The 25,565-nt window shown below is 40.7% G+C and overlaps 1 protein-coding gene and 1 pseudogene across 2 annotated transcripts in view; one reads left to right on the plus strand and one right to left on the minus strand.

Moving 5' to 3' along the window:
• Positions 1-1,014: 1,014 nt before the first annotated feature.
• The window catches only part of LOC109698957 (protein mono-ADP-ribosyltransferase PARP14), a 47,829-nt gene continuing 23,278 nt past the window's right edge, over positions 1,015-25,565 (plus strand). Inside the window, exons 1-7 of one of the 2 annotated variants that reach the window (XM_020183410.2) lie at positions 1,015-1,285; positions 4,791-4,921; positions 6,018-6,051; positions 9,019-9,261; positions 11,451-11,687; positions 13,497-15,805; positions 19,151-19,387. In XM_020183410.2, coding sequence (XP_020038999.1) covers positions 1,099-1,285; positions 4,791-4,921; positions 6,018-6,051; positions 9,019-9,261; positions 11,451-11,687; positions 13,497-15,805; positions 19,151-19,387 — 3,378 coding nt within the window. In that variant the 5' untranslated portion in view covers positions 1,015-1,098. Of the gene's footprint in view, positions 1,286-4,790; positions 4,922-6,017; positions 6,052-9,018; positions 9,262-11,450; positions 11,688-13,496; positions 15,806-19,150; positions 19,388-22,777; positions 23,178-25,565 lie in introns of those variants that run through there. The other variant, XM_074073280.1, reaches the window with a different exon arrangement.
• On the minus strand, positions 9,214-9,300 carry LOC141423546 (small nucleolar RNA U3; annotated as a pseudogene).

Consider the following 25,565-nt stretch of genomic DNA (forward strand, 5'->3'; position numbering starts at 1 on the left):
CTGGAAACATTCTTTCATCATGGGTGGAGGACACACACATCTTCAGCCTCTCTCCCACCTCTCTGGCCACCCTAGAGTCCACCCATGTCCTAGTGCAACTACTTTTCAGCCACTTGCTTGGGTCACCCATGGATGACCTTGGAGTCACTTGAGCTTTTCCTTCTCTCCTGGCTCACATGCCTTCAGCCTTCTCTTTAATACTAATTTAGAACTCACCCTTTCCCCTTCTTCCTGTGCACCCTGGTCTCAATCAGCCTCTGCTGACCTGGGGCACCTGGGCCATCACTTGTCTAGCTTCCCAGGCTCCACTCTAGCCACCAGCAGTTGCAGGATTGATCCTGTACAAGAAACTCACAGCAAGGAGCCCTCCCTGCTTCCCAGCCCTCTAAGGTCATTCCTAGGCCTCAGGCGACATAACTCAAAAATTTCCCAATACCTCACAGGGATTAAGAGCCCCTCTTCATTTGTTCTAAGAACTCCTGTATTTTGCTTCCTGAAGTGCTAAATCCTGTGTCCCAGACAGCTGAGGGAGCTCTATGAAGGCAGGGACTTGGTCGAATCCATTCAGAGTGCAAAGCATCTAGTAAGTACTCCACAAAAATGGGGAGTGTATCATTGCTCCTGCATTTCTAGACAAGTAATTTTCACAGATAAGAAAACAGAACTCAAGGGGAAAAAAGCAAGGAAAAAAGTCGTCCCAAAGTGGGCACAACTCCTAAGAGGATCAGTTTGCAAACAGTTTTCTTCTCTTGTAAAAGGTGGACATGTGGCAAAAATGAAACTTTTGTGTTTGTTTAGGTTCAACTGTGAATGGCAGGCAGTGCTGGGATGGGGACCCTACATCTGTGCACAGGTGGAGCGAGGCCAGATGCCTGTAGCCCTACTGCCAGCTCCAATATTAGTCTTTGCTGTGTGCCTAGGCAGAAGGTGGAAGACGGGGTGGAGGGTGTAGGTCACTATTCCAATCCTGGGGCGGCTGAGCTTAAGACAGAAACTAAAGACCCAGAGGAGTTTCCAGGAAACGAAAGTGAAAGAGGCAAAGTTAACTTTCCTGAGTCAGGGCAGCCTCATCAGCCCGGTGGACGAGCCCAGCAGAGGATGGCCGCGTCCGGCCCGTTCCCGCTGCTGGTGGAGGGGTCTTGGGGCTCCGACCCCCCAAAGAACTTGAGTACCAAGCTGCAGATGTACTTCCAGAGCCCGAAGAGATCGGGAGGCGGGGAGTGCGAGGTCCGCGCGGAGCCCGGGAGCCCGGGGCGCTTCCTGGTGCTCTTCTTCCCCGAGGACGGTGAGGGGCGCGAGGGGAGCGCTGAGGACCAGGCCGGCTCCTTCTGCGGGGACACTGGTGGCCGCGCGGGCGGCGGGGGTCGGGGCGGGGGGAGAATTCGTCGTCTCCCCCTGCAGCAGCAGGGCAGGTCTCAGGGACTGGGGGTGGGGGGCAGAATGGACTCAGCGCACCCGGGTGCTGCGGTTCCCCTCCGTGAGGGCTTCCAGACACTCCTGGGCGCGGCCTGGAGGGAACTGTGCGAGTCAATCTATCAACCTTTACTCCTTTCCTGTCTCTTCCTGTTATGATTAAGTGGGGAAAGAAAGGGGAGTAAGAAACGTGGGGAGTCACGGAATTCCTTATGGGTCATGGACATTCTTAGTGGTTCTGGGGTACCTTGAGAGGGGGAAAATGCACTATCACTCCGTTTGGATGAAAACCAGAGGGGAAATGCAGAGCACGATCCAGGGCCTGCTCTTGCCCCCTCTGGGTCTCACGGTGGCCGCACATTGGGAGCACCCTGATAATTCTGAGGTGACGTGGGTTGAGAGCTTTGAGCATGGGAAAAGGTCACTCCTACAGAACTCTGAGCGGCTGAGGACTCCTCTGTTCCCCACCCTGTCCCTGTTCAGGAAGGTCAAGACCCACCTGTTACCTGCTTTCTCAGGTCTGCAATAGGAAGATCCAGGGGACTCAGAGACCTGGGACTCCCAGAAGGCCACCTATTCCTCTGGGATTTCATACACTGGTGGTGATCCTCAGGATGTAAGCAATGCCACCTTCCTGTCCTTGGACTTGGGGAAGCATGTGGGCCAGAGGAGAGGCAAGGGGGCTCTGGAAGAGATGCAGTGGAGCAGTGGAATGCCCCAGCATTCCAGAAAGGAAAACACAAAAGAGAGAGACAGGTTGAGAGCAAGAGGATGGACTGGGACAGGAGACCTGCTTGGCTCAGACCCCTTACGAAAATCAGAGTGCAGTGTTGTCTGGGGATTAACTTCACCAGGGAGGGCTGAGAAGGGCAGTTGCTTAGAGGCAGTCATTCCCCTCTGGCTTTCTCTTCTCCTAGAGTGTTCCCCATTTTGATTCCAGCCATCATCATCCCTATGGAAGTGGCCCTCAGGGGTTTCTTTCTTCTCTGGAATCCCACTGTCTTCAGGAGTAGCTCTAACATTAGGGGCACAGGACACCTGCATCTTGGTCACCTGGAGGACTGCCACCTCTGTGCTAGAGATTCAGTGCAGTGTTTACCCCTCCCCCGTGCGACCCTGATGGCTAAGGTCCGAGAGTCTCTGACTTCTTTGAATCTCTGAACAAAAATAGAAATGAAGTACAGCATAGAAGTACAAACAGCACAAAATACAACTCAGTTCTAGCCTCAAAGCAGTCACGATGATTTCAGCCTCTCTGATCCTTCCCAGCTTCCAGTCCACTGCCTCTGTCCTCCACCCCCAGGCTGGTCAAGTGGTCACTGTTGTCTTACCTTCCAGCACTGACGATTCAACACTTACTAAAACTCAAAACTGTTTATGGTCAGAGTTCTTAGGGCATGGAGATCCCCATTAGTTTCAGTTTCCTACTTGAGGAATGATTTTCTCAGAAGCAACCCATCAGTAATTTGCTAGCAATGGGTGGCTTTCCCTTGTAGTCATAGGCAGTGTGTTCATTTCCTGTAGACACCCTGCATAACAGGAAGTGGCCTCAACAGGCACTGATCACAGTGTAACATGGCTTTATTCATATAAACCTGCAATAGCCAAGTAGTCTGTGAGCCTACCACCACTTCCTGATAGAAAGTATTGTACAACAAATAGGAAGCTGGGTTTCACCATTAAATAGTTAACTGGGTTTCTGAAGAATCGATTGGATATTGACTTTTTTTCTGTGTTGGTAGTTGAACCTAGGGCCTGTGCATGTTACCCAAGACTTCTTCATCCACTGATCTACATTCCTATCCCTGACATAATATTTTAAGCCTCAATGTATACACTTTATCATTCTTTATGGCCATAATTTGGCTCCTGATTATTACCCAGCAGCCCTAGGGTTCTGGGAGTTAAGGGAACCCATCAAGTTAAATAAAATTAAATGTGGATGACCTGATGTTGGTGTAGGAAAGACTGTTCATGTGGATAAAGGAGGCTGGACACAGAGTTTCTGCTCTTCTTCCTCCCAGATTCACCTTCTCCTTATGGGGATCGCATATTGATATTACTACATCCTCTCTTGGAATTCCTATCTCCATGCACATTGCACATAATCTGAGAAGCTGCTGGCACACTCAGATGCCTGGATGGACTTTACCGAAGTCCAGGAAATAAAGATAGGAATGCAACACAGGTACATGACCTCAGATAACTTAGTTTGCAAACAGCTCAAAAAGTGGGGAAACTAATGTTCCAGAGACGATAAGGTGTTTCTTCCTAGTCACTCTGTTAGTTGGTGTTGGAGTTGGAAGTCAAATCCAGACATTTGGAATCTTATGTCCACTGTTTAGTTTTATTCGTAACCCAGCTGTCTGATATGACAGTTTTCTTTTAATTTTTTTACTTTTGCAAAATCTCTCCCATTCCTTCTTTTCTACCTTTGCTACCAGAAATGAGGCCCTTATCAGGATAAGCTAAGAAAATCATTGAAGTGGCTTTCTAACCAGGCTCCTTCCTGGCCATTTTGCTCATGGTCACCCAAGTCACCTTCCCAAAGTATGGCTTTCATCTTGTCATGTCCCTTTACCCATTCTTTCCTGACTCTCCGTGAGGGATGCTTTCACTACTTTACTTGAGTGTAGATGAACATTGCTGCCTTTTTGTTGCCTACTGATTGTCAGTTCTTACATTTCTTCAAGTCAGTACACCCAATACTGGCACAAAACAACCTCCACTAACCTTACTAATAAATAAGAAGTCTGAAACTTTGTAAATAAGGCTTATTAAGGAACATGCTAAATGTGTTAGCTTGTCATTACTATGACAAAATACCTGAGATAATCAACATTAGCAGTGAAAAGGTTTATTTTGGCTCAACAGTTTTAGAGGTTTCAGTATAAGGTCAGTTGGCCTGTTGTTTTTAGGCCTGTGGCAAGGCATATATCTTGGTAAGTGTACTTGACAGAAAAAGCCTTCACCTTATGGCCAGAAGTTTTAAAAGGAAGGAAGAAGAAGAGGCTGGGGTCCTAATATCTCCTTCAAAAGCACAATCCAATGACCTAACTTACTCACACTAGGCTCCACCTCTCAAAAGTTCCACCCACCTCCCATTAGCACCACAGGCTGGCAACTAAGCCAGTAATACAGGGGTCTTTGGTAGACACTCCAGATCCAAACTATAGCACTAAATATTAAAAGTGTTTTTAAAGATGAAATTAAAATCCATGTCTACCTACTAAACTTTCCTCTTTTTACTACACAGAACCTCTCTTGAGAAACTAGTAAGCAATTGATTGATGACATCCATACAAATCATGGAATAATTGTCTAAATTATAATTGCTTTATCATTTCACTGTTTTTTTTTTTTTTTTTGACATTCAGTTCGGCAGAAAGTTCTGGAGAAAGAGAAACATGAATTGGTCTGGCCAGGGAAAGGAACATTCAAGTTAACAGTTTGGTTGCCCACAGGCCCAGATGAAACCACAGTCATTAAGGGGAGAACACCAGCAGAGGTAAGCAAATCTGAGGAGTGATTCAAAGGGAGGGTGTTCTCCCAAGGTGTGTGGGATGGGAATCTCAGTGAAAAAAACATGGTGGGATGAGGAGTGAAAATCAAATTGGAGTGAGAGTGGCAGCTTAGAGATGTGAAGGGAGAGAGAGCACTGATGAGAAAGTATGAAATAATGAAGAAGCAGGCATTTTTCATTGGAAAGGCCAAGACTTGGGGGTTACAATAACTTTGGTTTGGGATATAAAAATTTGGGTCTGTATCTCTTGGCTTAGTTGTACCAGGGGTTGAATTTAGGGCCTTGCACTAGCTAGGCAGGTGCTCTACTACTTGAGCCACTCCACCAACCCTTTTTGCACTGGTTATTGTTGAGAGAGGGTCTTTCTTTATGCCCAGGCTGGACTGGACTGCAATCCTCCATTTGTGATTCCCCCTGTTTGTACCTAGGATGAGAGAAGTGTGCAACACACAAAGCATTGGTTGAGATGGGCGCTCCTGAACTTTTTCCAAGGCTGGCCTCGAAATACCATCCTCTCAGTCTCTGTCTCCTGAGTAGCTAGGATTAAAAACTTGAGCCACCATCCCTGGCTTATTTTGGCTCTTTATAGCCTAAAACTTACCGTGGCTCTTTATAGCCTGAAACTTGCTATTTTGTTTTATTTTTGCATCATTTTGAGGGAAAACAAACTATATTACAGTTCCTCGGTTATTAGATGCTTGACAGATTATTGTGAGGATTAAATGAGATGACATCTATCAAACACATGGCACAAAGCATGTTGCATAGTACTCTCTCAATAAATGCTGAGGGGGGAAATCATAAGCTAAGCTCTTTTTCTGATTCAGGTCTTAACCCACACCCCAAACACCTGGTGTGAATCGGGGATTCTATTATTTAAGTCTCATTCTCACCAATGATTGTTGTCACTAGCAAGTGGACATGAAGTGACATGTGGCCCCAGATGCATTCAAAATCCCCACTGCAGAAGTGTTTCATTATCACTTCTGTTTGCCCTACATCTGCAGGCTGTCTGGGGATATTTTCTTGATGTAAAGAAATAATTAGTAGTATACTGATCCAGTTTATTGTTTGATTTCAGGAATCCAAGGTGAAAGAAGATGTCAAAGAACCAGGTAAAGTCTCAGTTGAGGTAGCTCCGACCTTCACCAAGCAGTTTTGCTGTCATTAAGGAAGTCACTTGGGGATTTTCCCTCTGTACTTGGCCTGCACTACGCTGGGCTGCATCATCTTTGTCTCTGAGCCATCTGTGTGGAGGGCAGACCCTGTGGGTTCCCTTGGGCTCAAGTCAGGACCTCCTCTGGGTGCTGGGAGATGTGTGTAGTTGAAAAGTGCCTGGAAGTTGACAATGAACTGAAAGCTAGGGCCCATCCGTGCCCAGGCAGCCAATGAGAGGCCAGGACAGGACGTGGCCATGGATGCTGTGTGGCTGAGTCCTTTAGCACTGTTTTGTGAACAGTGTGTGTCATCTGAAGCCACGGCAGGGAGGAGTGACTTCTTGGTGGACAGTAGCTCCCCAACCCTTGTGCAGAAGTGGGTGCAGTGTCCCCAAGGCAGCAAGTCTTCTCACCTCAGCTCTGGTGAGAAATAGCTAGAGCGAAGTAGCCTGTGGACTCTGGCATTCAACTCGTGGCTGGGCATTGCCCTGACATTTATGAAGAAGCAACTAGTTTCCATGGCTAAACACGTTGATACAAAGGGTAGGAAATGATGAACCTCGCTGAATGCACCAAGAGTGAGAAAGCGACACATACATCCAAATCTTACGGAAATGGCATTCTTAAAAATGTGTCAGCATTGTCCTCTCGTCTTGAAATCGTCATGAACATGTGTGGTTTTCTGCACCTTTCTCTTTTTCAAACTGGCATTAGAATGAAAGCTACTTTTACTCAGCAAAATGACTGGTTAGGGACGCATAGAGTTCACCTAATATGGATGTGCTCTTACCCTGTAGACTCTTGTGAGTGTGTGTTTTTTAAGAAACCCAAGAAATTTATGAGCTAGGAATCTCTCTCTTTTTTTTGGTCCTTAGATTAATTCCTGCTTTCAAGATCCTTAAGGGATAAGATTTTGTCTGTTGCTTTCTATCCCTCAGATTTGAAATTGGCTCATAAGCTCTCAATGTTTATTATTATTATCCCTAAAATCCTTACCCTTTTATTGGAAGCCATAAGTACTATACGCTCAACCTCAAATTTAGACTAGGAAGTGGCTTTATATTTGTATATTTAAACTTGCACTATATTCCTGAATCTAAAATTTAATTGTCGGTGTTTTTGTAGTTTTGTAGATTTTATACTAACTTAGTTTTAACTGATTTGCTAGCACAGTTGGAAATTTGCTTAAAAGCCCAAGTGCATTTTCAATGAGAGCCATCCATTTCCTCTCTACCAGTGGACTTTTCATTGTCCTGGAGATTTTAGGCCCATTTTCTAGCATGTTTGTACCTGACTCAGACTTGAGGATAGTAAGCAGGTAGGAAATTGGTAGACTTCAACAGATCCTTTTGTTGGCTCCTTAAGGAAAAAAAAAAAGACGGTTTCAGAGCAAAATGCTTGTGGAGAGTAGTTACTAATCGGTCCTAAATCTCAAAGATGGGGAAGCAGAGGCTGCTCCTACAATATGGATTAGCCATGTCTGAAAGTCAATACAGAATGTTGAAAACTGCGAAGTTTGTAGGAATTGACAGCCCAGGACCTGGCACACACCAGCATCATGGATGTGAGCACAGCTGGTGTCTGCTACCAGGCTACACTTAGTCGGGCTATTCTGAAAGATGGAAATCAGCAAGTAGAAAATTTTGCAGAAGAAAGATACTGGTCACTTGTGGTCAGCAAATTCTGGAATATCCTCATCCTTATCCCCAATCTAGACTCCCATCTAAATTTTATATCATCAAAGTCAACATATCTGAAGCCAACTGTGTCGTTTTCTTCCCAAGTCAATTCCCTTTTAGGCTGCCTTAAATATTTGAAGTATATAATTAGGTTGTGCCTCACATTCTAGGAACTTCAGGCATCTCTCTCCTTAACCTTTAATATCAGTTGTTCACAGAAACCTGTTAATTTTTTAAAGTCTTTCCATCCATCCTTTTCTCACTGCTAGACCCTCTTATTACCTCACAAATTCAGCATGCGAGGAGTTCACAGTTTGGTCTGTTTCTGATACCCTTCTTCAATCCTACCAGCCCACTGCACTGTCTCTAAATATCCCATCATCCTTTCACAGAAACCTTAACTCACCCTTATCATCAACTGCAATATGAAGTCCAGAGCACATTCTGGATCTAACCTACCTTTCTGGCCTTATTTCTTATATCTCTGCACAAAAGTGTTCCTTTTGACAAACTCCTGGATGCTTTTCATTTGTCAATTAACCAAGCTGTCTTGGAATGAAGCTTTAAATAGTTATGGGGTATAAACTTTATTAATGGGAAGACTCTTACTATTCAGTTCAATTGGTCCACTGTTCTCATTTTATAATTAACAGACTTGTCCAAGATCACTTTGTTAAAGAGAGGCAGCCAGGGATTGAAAACCTATACCCTCACTCATAGCCCACTACTCATTCTAGTTGAATGGATCACACCTATCTCATTTAATGCTGCTATGTTGTCAATTATTACTTAAGTTATTTTTTATTTAGCATGAGTGTGTGCACGTCATCAGATATTCTTGTAGTAGTTCTCCAATTCAGCAAACATTTCCTGAGGCTCACTTATATACCATGTGCCAGGAATACAAGGATGAACATGTTTGAGCTTGCTTTTCAGAAGCTTACTTCTGTAATTAGAATGTAGTGCTGTGATAGAAATAAATGTCAAGTGCTATGAAGGATGAGGCAGTCTCCTTGGAGAGTCAAGACATAATAAAACTGAGCTAATAGTAATAATAAATAATAGAAGATTAAATGCTACCTTTTATTTTTTAATTCACTAAAGCAAAAAGCTGTCCTAGAACTGCTTTTAGTTGAGGTAGCCAGGTCAGAAAAGAAAGGGGTCAGGTCTTAGGATAATTTACTTTGCTAAGACCATGGTAGATGAATATAATATCTTGTGCCTCTTTTTATTTCCCAAAAACCAGGTATATCAGAAGAACTGGATACAAAATTTTCTCTCAGTAATACACCAGAAAAAATGGAAGATATCCCAAAAGAATGTGAAAATATTTCTTCTTTGGTGGCATTTGAAAATCTCCGTACAAATACGACTGACATGATGTTAACCTTACTAGTGGAGAACATAAGTGGCCTGACCAGTGATGACTTTCAGGTGGAAGTCATACGAGAGATTGATGTTGCTGTGGTTACCTTTCAAAAACATACAGGTAACGAACTATAGAAATGATCCCTGAAAGTATAGTCTTAAAATCGTATGTTCTCCCTCATATGTGGACATTAGATCAAGGGCAAACACGACAATGGGATTGGACTTTGAGCACATGATAAAGCGAGAGCACACAAGGGAGGGGTGAGGATAGATAAGACACCTAAAAAATTAACTAGCATTTGTTGCCCTTAATGCAGAGAAACTAAAGCAGATACCTTAAAAGCAACTGAGGCCAATAGGAAAAGGGGAACAGGAACTAGAGAAAAGGTTAGATCAAAAAGAATTAACCTAGAAGGTAACACCCACACACAGGAAATCAATGCGAGTCAACTCCCTGTATAGCTATCGTTATCTCAACCAGCAAAAACCCTTGTTCCTTCCTATTATTGCTTATACTCTCTCTACAACAAAATTAAAAATAAGGGCAAAATAGTTTCTGCTGGGTATTGAGGGGGTGGGGGGGAGGGGGAGGGGGCGGAGTGGGTGGTAAGGGAGGGTGTGGGGGCAGGGGGGAGAAATGACCCAAGCCTTGTATGCACATATGAATAATAAAAGAAAAAAAAACATACAGGTGAGCTCAAGTGACATTTCATTTGACAGACACTTTGCACCACACCTTGGGATTTCTCTAAAAGATTGAGTTTTTGGACTTGGGGTAGTAGCGAGTAAAAAGGACTCTAAGTTTATATATATACATATATATGTGTGTTTATATATATATATATATATATATATCTTTTTTTTTAATTTCAAAAGACAAGCAAATTAGTTTTGAAACCAAATTCTAGCATATTTAATAGATTGACCTTTATTGTATTATATTCTCTGTATGTGGAGAAAGCAAGAGTAAGAAAAAGAGAGAGACCAAGAGAGAGGAAGAGAGAGAGAAAACACCCTAATAGAGATCTAAAGTCTAAGGTTATTAAAGTGATTCCAAGTAAGGAGTCAGCATTTTCATGTGTTGCCTCAATGGGAGGATAAAATATTGATCTGCTACCTGCTGGGCTTACTGAAAGGTAATAATACTAACAAATATTCACAGTGGCTACTATGCATCAGGTACTATGCTAAATTCTTTACTGTATTAATTTATTTTTTCCTTTTTAACAACCTTGTGACATTACCCTCATTATCTCCCAGTCTATAATTGGGAAGACTGGCACTCAAAAGTGCCAATAAATGGAAGAACTAGATATGAACCCAGGCAGCAGGTCTCTGAAGCCTGTTTTCTTACCCACTTTATCATATATTTCCTTAGAAAATTCGTGCTCATTCACATATTCATGGATGAGTTAAGTGCATGTGATGTAGAAAACAGTGCTCTTTAAGGTCATTGTCATGAGGAAGAACATCTCCAAGTAAAACAAGGGACATTTCCAATTCCACACCCTTACTGTCCCATGGCCATGGCAGTGGAATGGTTGATTAAAACCACAGGTCATGTAGTCACAATTCTACCCCTGCCAATTAACTAGTTTATGAGGCTGGCTAAGTTGCTGAGTTTTCTGGGCCTTACTTTCCTCCTCTGTGAGCTGGGGGATAATAATACCTACCAAGTTTCTCTAGGATTAAGTGAAGTTATGTTTGAAAGGCAGTTAACATAGTAGCTAAGACATGGTAAGGATTCAGTAAGGGAAGCTATTCTTATTTCAACCTTATTGTTGTTTCTTACAAGGGAAAATATAAATGAGTTTGTTTTGATCATTGATCAAAAATCTTGAACTCCTACTGTGTTGGTCAGCTTTCTGTTAGTGTAACAAAACCTGAGATCATCAGCTTATAAAGAGAAATGGTTTATTTTGGCTAGCAGTTTTGGAGATTGCAGTCCATGTTCAGTTGGTTCTATTGCTTTTGTGCCTGTGGCAAGAAAGCACAACATGGAGGCAGCACTTTGCAAACTGTTTACCTCAAGGTTGAAAGAGAAAGAGGAAGGAGCAGAGTCCCCTCCACCCCACCCAGTGACCAGACCTCACACTAGGTCCTACCTCTGAAAATTTCTTCCACATCCCAATAGCAGCAAGTTGGAGACTAAACCTTTAACACATGGCCTTTAGGGAACATTCTAGATCTTGTGTCTAAAACTGGAGTTTTTGGCTTTCTCTATCATTCAAATTAATGGATGGACTATTTTTTTCTATATATAATATGTAGATATAACCACGAATTTCTGATGTTTTTCTTTTGTAGATACCATGAAGTTTGTTGATGATTGTACCAGGCACCATTCAATTAAAAAACTTCAGATTTCTCCAAGACTTCTAGAAATAACAAAAACAATCAGGGTTGAAAACCTGCCACCTGGTGTTGATGACTACCAGTTACAGCTTTTCTTTGAAAATCCTTTTAATGGAGGAGGAAGAGTTGCCAGTGTTGAATGTTTTCCTGAAGAGAGTTCGGCTCTGGTTGAATTTTGTGACAGAAAAGGTAACAGCTCTCAGCCTCCCACACCTGGCATAAAGTAGACTATTTTAGCAGGTCTGGTGCATTTTGCTTGTTTATCCGTATGATTTTGTCAGAAATTAAATTAGTCATCTGTACACTTGGGATATGATGTTTAATGAGGGCAGCAATTCAAACTTTAGAGAAGAAATACCTAGTTTTGAAAGAGAAGAGGAGATTCTCTAATGGGTCTCCACCTATGATTGACTGAAAAATGTATCATTTTTAGAACCATTAAATTACCATAGATGAAAAAACAATTTGATTTTAGCCATTGACATAAATTCTCAAATTAATTCCAAGAAATTTAGATTAAAACATATATATGTAAGAGTTCCTGTAAAGTTTTGCTATTTTGTATTGTACCTGTGTGTGTCATCACGTATTATTCTTCCTCTCTACTAACCTGATGTTGCCAGGATGGAATTGCTAGGCATATTAAGGTATGATGTCAGTGGTTCTTGAGTCAAACAGACCTGAGTTTGAATCTTAGCTAAACTGTGATCTTGGGCAAGTTTCTGTAACCCACCAAATCCTCTGTTTTCTTATCTATAAAATGGGTATCACATTAAATTTGCTACCTTAGAGAAATGTTAGCATAATTAAATGAAATGGTACCTGCAAAGTTTTTGGCACAGGGCTCTGCTCAGTATTATCTATTATCCCTGTTGCTGCTATGGCACAGAGCCTCTTTTAGGCCTTTGATGGTCATATTCTTTCCGTCATGCCTGACACCAGCCCTAGCTCCCGGCCACACATAAGATGAGCTTATTTTAACCTCGTTCACCATCAAAGCATTTTAATCCAAGTATTATTGGGATTCATTCTTATTCCCCTGCTGATACTTCTTGTACCTGCCTAAAAGCTAACACAAAATGAGGAGGGGCTTGGAAAAGAAAACACACACACACACACACACACACACACACACACACGGTGGGGGCTGTCCCAGTACAAGTGGCAGGAGGGAGATTGTAGCAGAGGCAGGAGAAGGTGCAGAGCTCACTGAATCATAGTCTCTGGCCTGGGCTCCCAGATGACCATGAGGACAATATTGGGTTAATAGAGGGGAAGAGCATGGGCTTTGAGGCTGACAACTGTTGAATATTAGCTCAAATATTTACCCTATTCTGTAGAATCCTGCTCAAGTTACCTAACCTTTCCCAGCCTCAGTGTTAGCATTTATGAATAGGGATGATAATAATAGTGTCTTTACCTCAAAGAGTTGTTGTGAGGGTTCCATGAATTAAATTTGTGTAAAGCACCTAGAATAGTGTCTGGCACATGGTAAACTGTCACAGTTATTACGCTTTTCCTTGTGAAAGTATTCATGGAATGTTAGTCAACTGTGAAGGCTTCATTTCTGGGACTTTACAAGAAGGAACAAATAGCATGAGACTCAGATGAATTGTACTTTAAGCACCGAAATATTCTTTACACTGTGTCAAACATCTTCCACATGCTTAGGAACACACTCTTATCTGTTTCTTAACATGGTAATAATACATCAGTGATATCAAAAAACAGAGAATAGAATTTAATTAACAGGATTTCAACATAGAGTGATTAGGGTAGAAAACAATTACTGCATTAAATAAGATCACCTATGCACTGTTAATACATAACATTTACATCTCCGTACTGTGGGGATACTTCTGGCTTTTAAAAATGTCACATCAAAGTTCTATAAACATTAGGATTTCTCTCTTCTAGGATGGAAGTTTTGTCTTCTTTGGTTTCATTTGACACATATCACATTGAGATTACCTTATTTTTATTTTTATGCCATTAAAGTGATGGACACCATCATGGACAAGAAACATAACTTCAATAAGATGCCGCTCTCTGTCTTCCCCTACTACCCCTCTTTGGGCACGGCCTTGTATGGCAAGGAGAAGCCTCTGATCAAGCTCCCAGCACCATTCCAAGAGTCACTGGATCCTGCCTTGTGGAAGTTCTTTCAGAAAGTGAATCCTCTGATTGAGGAGATAAATGATGAAATGAGAGGTTGTCACTGTGAGCTAACCTGGTCCCAAGTCAACAGTATGGTGACCATCAGACCTGCAGCCACCCTAGTCAATCAAAAAAGGCCGATGATCAAGACCTGGCAGAAAGATGCATCCACAGCACTCTCTGGCATCAGGTCTAAATATAAAGTGACCTCATTTAAAGTGGACCCAGTAGTGTGGGATGCCATAAAATATGACTTAGAAGATGATAGCATTTTGATTGAGTTTGATACACTTAAGGAGATTATTACCTTAGCAGGAAAATCAGAAGATGTCCAAAATATTGACCTGAAAATTAAGGAATTAATAAAAAGCACCATGCAAAAAATTAGAAAGGAAGAGGAAAGTCTGGAGGAAAAGGTGTGCATCTCTCCAGAAAAGTATTTTCTTTTGCAACACAGAGGCGTCCTGGAGCATCTATGCACAGAGTGCCCAGAGATGGAAATTTCTTATACTGAAGCCACTCGGTTCCTACATTTGAAAGGCCCCCGTGCAGATGTGTATAAAATAAAGTGTGAAATCCAGGCAAAGGTGTTTGCCATGGATCAGAAAAACATTCAGGTTTCTCTTGAGGTCTTCAACTTTTTACAGCAGGTAGACTGTAAGGAATTGTCTAAGCTTCTTTTTATAGAGAAGAAGATTCTTGCAACTTATGAGCTAAAGGGTAAAAGTGTTGTATTAACCAGCTTTTCTTTTGAAGACCTGGTACAAGCTGAGAAGCAAATGCTCAGTGCCTTAAATTATAAGCGCATTGAAGTTGAGGACAAGGAAGTTCTCAACAGCAATAAGTGGAAAAAGAAAATTCATGGCTTGCAAAAGAAACACAATTCCTTCATAAACATTGTGGTAACCAATGAATTAGCTGCAGGAACTCCGGCTGCGGTGACCATCACAGGCTGCATGAGAGAAGTCACTGAAATCCACAGCTTGCTTTTTGACTTCTTGGAAAAAAACATGAAAATAGAGAGATTGATTGAGGTGACGCCAACCTTGCTTATGCACTATTTAAAGGCAAACAAGAAGGACATCTTGTCAAAGATAAAGAAAGTAAATGTGCAGATAACTTTCAAGCCTGACAACAAACAAAAAGGCATTTTGCTAGTTGGCTCCAAGTGTGAAGTGCTGGAAGGTGCCAGCATCATTGAGAAAGTGCGGGATTCAGTCTGTCTTAAAACATTCCAAATTGATAAGCCAGGAGCCAGGCAATTCTTCCAGGATAAAGCAAGGTATTACAAAGGGGAGGTCAAACGGTTGTATGGCTGCTTCATTGACCTCCAGGAGAATGAAGAGCAGGAGGGGGGCAGCGCTGACGGGCACAAGTGCTTCTGTAAGAGGGATCTGGCCCCTGGCATCACGCTGATTGCACAACAGGGTGACTTGACTCAGTTTCCCGTCGATGTGGTGGTGAATGCTGCGAATGAGGAACTTAAGCATAGTGGTGGTCTTGCTGCTGCTCTCTTAAAAGCAGCTGGCCCAGAGCTGCAAGCAGAATGTGATCAGATAGTGAGTATAGAAGGCAGGCTTCTACCTGGCAATGTCACCATCTCGAAAGCAGGAAAGCTCACTTGCCACCGTGTGATCCATGCAGTAGGGCCACGATGGAAGGCAGACGAGGCACCCAGGTGTGTGTATCTGTTAAAGAGAGCTGTGGATATGAGCCTCTGTTTAGCTGAGAAATACAAGTACCGGTCCATAGCCATCCCAGCTATTAGTTCTGGAGTCTTTGGCTTTCCCTTATACCAGTGTACAGAGACCATTGTTTCATCCATCAAGGAAAACTTCCAATATAAGCCGGATGGACGCACCTTGAAAGAGATTTACCTTGTGGACCCATCTGAGAAGACTACTGCAGCCTTTGTTGAAGCTATGAAAACTATATTTAAAGATACCAGACCCAACAGAGCCTCCAAGTCCAAGACCGAATCCCTGTCCATCACATCCTCCTTGGGCCAGATAGACTCCCTGCCCAGCACAACCTCTTCTCTTTGTTTAACAGCAGAAGTCAAACCTGTAAAAATGTCACAGAAGCATTCACATCTGGTGTCCCCAGGACTGAAGATGCTGTTGGTGACAGCAGGTGTGCAGAATGCTAAGGTGAGTTTCACTAAATACAGAACACCACCAACGTGCTGTGAAGCCTCTTTGTTTATGGCTCTGTTTATAAGGGTCAAAGGAAGACAGGGATGGAAGGGAGAACCAAGGAGATAATCCCATGCCCTCCATCTCTGTCTTGAAACTGGTTTCCTTAAATAATTGGGTTACTTACCAAATCACTCACTGATTTACATTGGTCCATTACTTGTGAGAATTAAAAGGGTATTGAAATCAGCTTGTAGGTTGTCAATAAATATGAAAACCCATAGTGATATCTTACATTTAGATGCCTCCCTATACATTTTCATTGCCTTTACGCTTGCCATATTTTAGTAAATCTGATTTGGTTTCATGTTAAATTTATTGACCACAGATATAAAGCAGAGCATTTGGGATGCAGAGGACAGGAATCTTGTCAATGGAACTGAGCAAGTGTGATCTTGGGACCAGAATCTGAGAGACCATTAGCACCTATACCAGTTTGTTGGTCCTACATGGGGAGGGAGGAGGGTAAGTGGACCTGAGGAAGGTTCAGATACCAGATATTAGGCAGGAACAATTCTTTAGTCTGGAGGGGGTGGTGGTTAGAGGGTTAATATGATTTTGAAAAGGTATTTAACACCCTTTCCAACACAAGCTGTACCTAAACAAAACAACAGCCATCCTGAGGAGGATCTGAGCCCTCCTACTGAGCTGAGCTGCACTTCTTCAACTGGAGGACTAGGGGAAGTCCTAGGGGAGGGATTCCTGGTTGGGTGTGGAGGGAGGTGGTGAGCATTGGGGGCAAGGCACCTACTAACCAACCAAAAGCAGCATTTCTCTGGCTTGTAAAACTAGACTGGCCATATGTGTGTCTTCTAGTGAACATTAGCCCCAGACTTCCTCTGCTGGCTTCAGACGGGCTTAAGAAGTACTCAAGCTGCCAAAGAGAACATGGGGCACAGGCTAGGTGTAAACGAGGCCTCCTGTCTCTCGTTTACAGTTCTGAGCTTATTTTGCTTCTTTGTTTTCTTTCTTTCTTCCTTTCTCTCTCTCTCTCTTCCACTTTCTAAAAAAGACTTATTAGCGTAATGCTCCTAAAAGAAAACAGGCATCACAATATAATAAAAATTTTAATCAAGCTTCAACGTTTTATTTTAAAAACGGTGACACTTGTTTTCATCTTTAAGCAGCAAACAGTTTGGTGTGTTTTACATGATATGAAGTGAAATGAACTAGATTTAGTAAGCCTGTGAAATGTTTTGCTTTTTTTTAATTTCAAGAAATTAACCATCCATCAAAATGCTGTCCAATGTAATGTGATAGCCAGTGATATACTTTCATCACTCCAGAAAGGAACCTGTGCTCAATATCAGTCACTCCTTTCCATTGAGCCACCGTCCCACCTCCCTAAGCCTAGACGACCACTAATATTCTATTTTTCTACAGATTAGCCGGTTCTGGAAATTTCATATAAATGAAATCATGCAATTAGTGATCTTCTGTGACTGGCTTGTTTCACAGAGAAGAAAGTTTCCAAGGTTCATTTATGCGTTGAAGCATGTATCAATACTTCATTGCTTTTTACGGCTGGGTAATATTTCATTGTATGGGTAAACATTTTGTTTACCCAATCATCAGCTGTAGATTGAACTCAGGGCCTTATACTTGCTAGACAAGTGCTCTTCCACTTGAGCGAAGCCCAGTTCCTGTACTTTGAATTTTTATCAGTCTTGTTTCTTTGAACCTGTATTTGCAAAATGTGTATGAACCAGTTTCTGTTGTTGTTGCTATACTCTTGAGAATATACCTAGCAGGAACATGGCTGGGTAATGTGGTAACTCCATATTTGACTTCCAGGAACTGCTAGGCTATTTCCAAAAGCAGTTATATAATTTTATATTCCAGACAGCAAAGATGAGCAGTTCAGTTTCTTCAAATATTTGCTAAATTTTTGCATTATTTATCCTTTTATTATAGCCATGCTAGTGAGTAAAGTAGTATCATATACTGTGGTTTTGATTTGTATTTCCCTAATGACTAATAATGTTGAACATATTTTCACGTGTCTTTTGGCCATTTATATATCTTCTTTGGAGATATGCCTCTTTAGATGCTTTGTCCACTATTACATGAGGTTGTCTTTTTATTATTGAATCTTAAGTTTCCTTATATATTTTGGAAACAGATTCAATATCAGATATGTGATTTGCAAATATTTTCTCCTATTATGTGGGTCAAGTTTTCTTCTATTCAGTTCAAATTGCTACTTTTTTAAAAAAAATCTTGTTTCAGTTTAAAATAGTGTACTAAAAGATTAATTTGATTTCTATTTGTAGTAAACTTAGGTAGTAATTACAAGAATCATGGCTAATATTGATTGTTACTTTGTGTCAGATATTGTGCTAAGTTTTGACATGCATTTTCTCATTCATGCCATGAGGTAGATTCTAGGGCGCTATTCTCACTTCACAGACAAGGCAGTGGGACTTAGAGGGATGAAGTAATTTGCCAAGTCCCATAGCTAGTAACTGGGTAAATGCAGAATTGGAATTTTTCCAAGTTCTTAATTATTGCACTATTTCAAAATCTTGAAAATAATTTTGTTTCTCATTATAAAAACCAAACAAATAAACAAAATGCTCTTACACCAAGAGTCAAGAATGGGAATAAGTTCCATTCATTGTCCCCACTTGAAACTGAACATGAAGATGTTCTTTCCATTCCTTTTCTCCCAAGGTGTGTGGCTTCCACTGCCACAGTAACTACTGTGCTTACTCCTCAGAGACCCATACAGAGGGGCACATTTCTTCTCCTCTTTCCTCTCTGCCTCTCTAAATCCAGTCTGATTATCTGTTCACATGCACTCCAATGGAAAAGCTTCCATGGTCGCTCACTGTGTTTGGCGTGGCACACAAGGTGGGCCATCTGCAGTCTACACCAGGGTGCCATGTCTACCCTGGCTGGCAGAAGCTCTCCATCAGCTCAGACCAACGTGCTCACAGCTCGCAATCCACCATGAGTAATGCAGGCTGTTCCCTGGTGCTCTCTGCCTGCTGCGACTATTCCCATTTCTCAGGCTCCATATTGCCTGTGGCATCTTCACCAGGCACTGAAGGGCCTTCTTCCGGACTTCTCAAGTCATCCCATGCCATAGAAATGTTCTTTTCTGACATCTCTCTTTTGTCCTAGAGATTTGCAAAAAAGTATTTAGCAACACTTTGTCTTGGATTGGTATTTCAGTCTCCAAAACCTTAATCATCTTCATTATCCCCCATTTTGCCAAAACCAGTGGCTCCAATGGAGTCATGGATGATGAATACCATCTGCGAGTCTTTTAAACAAATCTTCGGTTTTGTCTTTAAGACCCAGGTCATCGTCAATTCCATTCCCTCGGATCTTAGGCTCAACAGAGGGCCCCTTTCTCAGGCCCTCTTGGAAAAAGCAGGACCAAAGCTCCAGAAGGAGTTGGACGCTGCTGGACAAGGAGTCACTGTCAATGTGGGCACAATTCTTCAAACCAGTGGTTGTAACCTGCACTGCAGTCATGTGCTTCATGTGGTGGCTCCAGAATGGGGAAATGACAGCACATTTTCACGACAGGTAGGGCTTTTTTTTTTCTTTTATTCATTTATGCATACAATGTTTGGGTCATTTCTCCCTCCTTCCCCCTGCCCCCTCCCTTACCCTCCCACCCCTTTCTTCTCCCCTCCCACGCCCTCTCTACCAGGCAGAAACTATTTTGCCCTTATCTTTAATTTTGTTGAAAAGAGAGTATAAGCAATAATAGGAAGGAACAAGGGTTTTTGCTAGTTGAGATAAGGATAGCTATACAGGGAGTTGACTTGCATTGATTTCCTGTGCATGTGGGTTACCTTCTAGGTTAATTCTTTTTGATCTAACCTTTTCTCTAGTTCCTGGTCCCCTTCTCCTATTGGCCTCTGTAGCTTTAAATTATCTGCATTAGTTTCTCTGCCTTGAGGGCAACAAATTCTATCTAGTTTTTTGGGTGTCTTACCTATCCTCATACCTCTCTTGTGTGCTCTCACTTTACCATGTGATCAAAGTCCAAGCACCTTGTTGTGTTTGCCTTTGATCTAATGTCCTCATATGAGGGAGAAAATACGATTTTTGGTCTTTTGGGCCAGGCTAACCTCACTCAGAATGATGTTCTCTAGTTCCATCCATTTACCAGCAAATGATAACATTTCATTCTTCTTCATGGCTGCATAAAATTCCTTGTGTATAAATACCACATTTTCTCAATCCATTTGTCAGTAGTGGGGCATCTTGGCTGTTTCCATAACTTGGCTATTGTGAATAGTGCTGCAGTAAACATGGGTGTGCAAGTGCCTCTAGAGTAACTTGTGTCACATTCTTTTAGGTATATCCCCAAGAGTGGTATTGCTGGATCATATGGTAGATCTATGTTTAGATTTTTAAGAAGCCTCCAAATTTTATTCCAGAGTGGTTGTACTAGTTTGCACTCCCACCAGCAGTGTAAAAGGGTTCCTTTTTCCCCACATCCTCGCCAACACCTATTGTTAGTGGTGTTGATAATGATGGCTGTTCTAACAGGGGTGAGGTGGAATCTTAGTGTGGTTTTAATTTGCATTTCCTTTATTGCTAGAGATGGTGAGCATTTTTTCATGTGTTTTTCGGCCATTTGAATTTCTTCTTTTGAGAAACTTCTGTTGAGTTCACATGCCCATTTCTTTATTGGTTCATTAGTTTTGGGAGAATTTAGTTTTTTGAGTTCTCTACATATTCTGGTTATCAGTCCTTTGTCTGATGTGTAGCTGGCATATATTTTCTCCCACTCTGTGGGTGTTCTCTTCAGTTTAGAGACCATTTCTTTTGTTGAGCAGAAGCTTTTTAGTTTTATGAAGTCCCATTTATCTATGCTGTCTCTTAGTTGCTGAGCTGCTGGGGTTCCAGTGAGAAAGTCTTTGCCTATACCTATTAGTTCCAAAGTATTTTCTACTCTTTCCTGTACCAACTTTAGAATTTGGGGTCTGATATTAAGATCCTTGATCCATTTTGAGTTAATTTTGGTATAGGGTGATATACATGGATCTAGTTTCAGTTTTTTGCAGACTGCTAACCAGTTTCCCCAGCAGTTTTTGTTGAAGAAGCTGCTTTTTTGCCATCATATATTTTTAGTGCCTTTGTCAAAAACAAGTTGGTTATAGTTGTGCGGCTTCATATTTGGGTCCTCTATTCTGTTCCACTGGTCTTTATGTCTGTTTTTGTGCCAGTACCATGCTGTTTTTATTGCTAGTGCTTTGTAATATAGTTTGAAGTTGGGTATTGTGATACCTCCAGCATTGTTCTTTTGATTAAGTATTGCCTAGGCTATTCGTGGCCACTTGTGTTTCCATATAAATTTAATAGTAGATTTTTCAATCTCTTTGATGAATGTCATTGATGGGAATTGCATTAAACATGTAGATTGCCTTTGGGAGTATATACATTTTTACTGTGTTGATTCTACCAATCCATGAGCATGGGAGATCTCTCCACTTTCTAAAATCTTCCTCAATCTCTTTCTTCAGACGTTTATAGCTTTCCTTGTAGAGGTCATTCACATCCTTTGTTAAGTTTACACCTAGGTATTTGATTTTTTTAGAGGCTATTGTAAATGGTATTGTTTTCATATACTCTTTCTCAGCTTGTTCATTATTAGTATATAGAAATGCTAATGATTTTTCTATGTTGATTTTATATCCTGCTATCTTGCTATAGCTATTGATGGTGTCTAGGAGCTTCTGAGTAGAGTTTTTTGAGTCTTTAAGGTATAGGATTATATTGTCTGCAAATAGGGATATTTTGACAGTTTCTTTACCTATTTGCATTCCTTTTATTCCTTCTTCTTGCCTAATTGCTCTGGCTGGAATTCCAGTACTATGTTGAATAGGAATGGAGATAGTGGGCATCCTAGTCTTACTCCTGATTTTAAAGGGAATTGTTTCAGTTTTTCACCATTAAGTATAATGCTGGCTGTAGGTTTGTCATATATAGCTTTTATAATGTTGAGGTACTTTCCTTCTATTCCTAGTTTTCTTAGTGCTTTTATCATGAAATGGTGTTAGATCTTATCAAAGGCTTTTTCTGCATCTATTGAGATGATCAAGTGGTTTTTGTCTTTGCTTTGTTAATGTGGTTTATTACATTTATTGATTTTTGTATGTTGAACCACCCCTGCATTCCTGGATGAAGCCTACTTGGTCGTGGTGAATAATCTTTTTGATGTGTTGTTGAATTCAGTTTGCCATGATTTTATTGAGGATTTTTGCATCAGTGTTCAAAAGGAGATTGGCCTATAGTTCCCCTTTTTGGAGGTGTCTTTGCCTGGTTTTGGGATAAGTGTAATACTGACTGCATAAAATGTGTTAGGAAGTTTTCCTTCCCTTTCTATTTCGTGGAATAGTTTAAGGAGGGTTGGTATCAGTTCTTCTTTAAAGGTCTGATAGAATTCAGCAGAGAATCCATCAGGTCCTGGACTTTTCTTTTTGCAGAGACTCTTGATTGCTGCTTCAATTTCATTTTGTGTTATAGATCTATTCAGGTGATTAATTTCCTCTTGGTTCAGTTTTGGATGATCATAAGATTCTAGAAATCTGTCCATTTCTTCAAGATTTTCAAATTTATTTGAGTATAGGTTCTCAAAGTAGTCTCTGATGATTTCTTTGACTTCCATGTTATTTGTTGCTATCTCCCTTTTCGCATTCCTGATTTTACTGATTTGGGTTTTTTCTCTCCTCATTTTAGTCAGGTTTGCCAGGGGTCTATTAATCTTGTTTATTTTTTCAAAGAACCAACTTTTTGTTTCATTAATTCTTTGTATGGCTTTTTTAGTTTCTATTTCATTGATTTCAGCTCTTATTTTTATTATTTCTCTCCTTCTGTTTGTTTTGAAATTTGCTTGTTCTTGTTTTCTAGGAGTTTGAGATGTATCATAAGGTCATTGATTTGAGATCTTTCAGTCTTTTTATTATATGCATTCATGGCTATAAACTTTCCTCTCAATACTGCCTTTGTTGTGTCCATAGGTTCCAGTAGGTTGTGTTTTCATTTTCATTGACTTCCAGGAACCTTTTGATTTCCTCTTTTATTTAATCAATGGCCCATTGTTTTTTAAGCAATGAGTTATTCAGTTTCCAGTTGTTTGCATGTTTTTTGTCTTTATTTTTGTTGTTCTAGTTTTATTGCATTGTGATCTGATAGAATGCATGGTATAATTTCTATTGTCTTATACTTGCTGAGGCTTGCTTTGTGCCCTAGGATATGATCTATTTTGGAGAAGGTTCCATGAGCTGCTGAGAAGAATGTATATTGTGTAGAAGTTGGATGAAATGTCCTGTAGACATCAACTAGGTCTATTTGATCTATGGTATGTTTTAGATCTTGGATTTCTTTATTGATTTTTTGTTTGGATGATCTATCTATTGATGATAATGGGGTGTTAAAGTCTCCCACGACCACTGTGTTGGAGTTAATATATGCTTTTAGGTCCTTCAGGGTATGTTTGATGAAATTGGGTGCGTTGACATTGGGTGCATACAGGTTGATAATTATTATTTCCTTTTGGTCTATTTCCCCTTTTATTAGTATGGAATGTCCTTCTTTATCTCATTTGATCAATGTAGGTTTGAAGTTTACTTTGTCAGAGATAAGTATTGCTACTCCTGCCTGTTTTCAGGGGCCGTTGGCTTAGTAAATCTTCTTCCGACCTTTCATTCTAAGCCTATGCTTATTTCTATCAATGAGATGGGTCTCCTGTCAGCAACAAATTGTTGGATCTTCCTTTTTAACCAGTTTGTCAAATGGTGCCTTTTGATGGGGGAATTAAGTCTGTTAACATTAAGTGTTAGTACTGATAGGTATGTTGTGATTCCTGGCATTTAGTTGTCTTAGTTATTTGAGGGTTTGATTGTGTGTAGCTAAATCGATGTTACTCTCTACTTTCTTGCTTTTTCTTTTCCTGTAGCTTGGTACTGCCACCCTTTCATGATTACGTTGGTTTTCACTTTCTGTGTGCAGAATCCCTTGAAGAATCTTTTGTAGTGGTGGCTTTGTGGTCACATGTTGTTTTAGTTTCTGCTTATCATGGAAGACTTTTATTGCTCCATCTACTTTGAATGATAGTTTTGCTGGGTAGAGTATCCTAGGGTTGAAGTTATTTTCATTCAGTGCCTGGAAGATCTCACCCCAAGCTCTTCTTGCTTTTAATGTTTCTGTTGAGAAGTCTGCTGTGATTTTGATGGGTTTACCTTTGTATGTTATTTGTTTTTTCTTTCTTACAGACTTTAGTATTCTTTCTCTAGTCTCTGTACTTGTTTTAATGATAATATGTTGTGGGGTAGTTCTATTTTGGTTAGGTCTGTTTGGAGTTCTAAAGGTTTTCTGTACCTGTATGGGCATAGTTTTCTCTAGACTTGGGAAATTTTCTGTAATTATTTTGTTGAATATGTTACTCATTCCTTTTTCTTGCATCTCTTCTCCTTCTTCAATGCCCATGATTCTCAGGTTTGGTCTTTTGATGGAGTCTGTAAGTTCTTGCATTTTCTTTTCACAGGTCTTTAGTTGTTTAACTAATAGTTCTTCTGTTTTTCCTTTAATTACCATTTTGTCTTCAAGTTCTGAGATTCTGTCTTCTTCTTGTTCTAGTGCTGGATTGGCCTTCCATTTTGTTTTGCATTTCTGTTTCATTCTTTTTTCTGAGGTTTTCCCTATCCTGAGTTTCTTCCTCTTTAAAATTGTCTATTTTCATCCTGAGTTCATTTATCTCTTTATTTATCGTGGTCTTTGTTTCACTTTGGTGTTTATACAGTGCTTCTATGGTTTCTTTTATTTCTTCTTGTGCTTTCTCAAATTCTCTATTTTTGTTGTCTTGGAATTTCTTGAGTGTCTCCTGTACATTTTGGTTGACCCTATCCAGTATCATCCCTATAAAATTCTCATTGATTACTTGCAGGATTTCTTCTTTTAGAGTGTTCTTGTGGGCTTCATTGGGTTCTTTGGCATAGTTTATCTTCGTTTTGTTAAAGTCTGGATCTGGGTATCTGATTTCTTCATTTCCCTCTGGCTCCTGTACTAATTTATTATTGGGGAGAAAATGATTTCCCTCTTTTTTCCGTCTTCCCATCATTGCCCTTGCTATTGTTACTGTTCCTATACTATGTGTAATTCAGTATTGTTAGCTTGTAATAACAATGGTGATATCTAAAATGGAAGTGTAAGAGGAGAGAGAAAGCAAAGAAGGTAAATAAAAAGGGAAAAGAAAACAAAACAAGCAACCAACAAACAAAAAAAACCCTAAACAAACGAACAAACAACAACAACAAAAAAAACAAAGCCAAAGAAATAAACAGGGAGAGATAGTGTACTAATCAACAGTAAGCTAAACAGGCATTAGAGAGACAGAGAGAGGATAATGAAAATAAAAAATTTTTAAAAAGACAAAAAAATCACAAGTTCAAATGTAATAAAGTTTCAGTCTTAATAATTTTGGTGTTAGTCCTTCAGCATCCAGTCCTGAAGACTTCTCAGTGACTGTGAAGTAGTTCTGTCGTTTTCTCATCAAAGAGGAAAAAAACCAAAAACCAAAAACAAACAAAAAAATCCCAAGTTCAAATGCAATACAGTTTCAGTTAGTCCTTCAGCATCTGATGTTGTTGTCTCATCAAAGGAAGAGGAAAAAAAAGGTGGGGGGAGTCTGGAGACAGCTTTGTAATGGCTATCTGAGGCTGTGGTTCACCTGCCTCCTACTGTCAGCCAT

The sequence above is a fragment of the Castor canadensis genome, chromosome 5, assembly GCF_047511655.1.
Source record: "Castor canadensis chromosome 5, mCasCan1.hap1v2, whole genome shotgun sequence".
NCBI classification, from domain to species: Eukaryota; Metazoa; Chordata; class Mammalia; order Rodentia; family Castoridae; genus Castor; species Castor canadensis.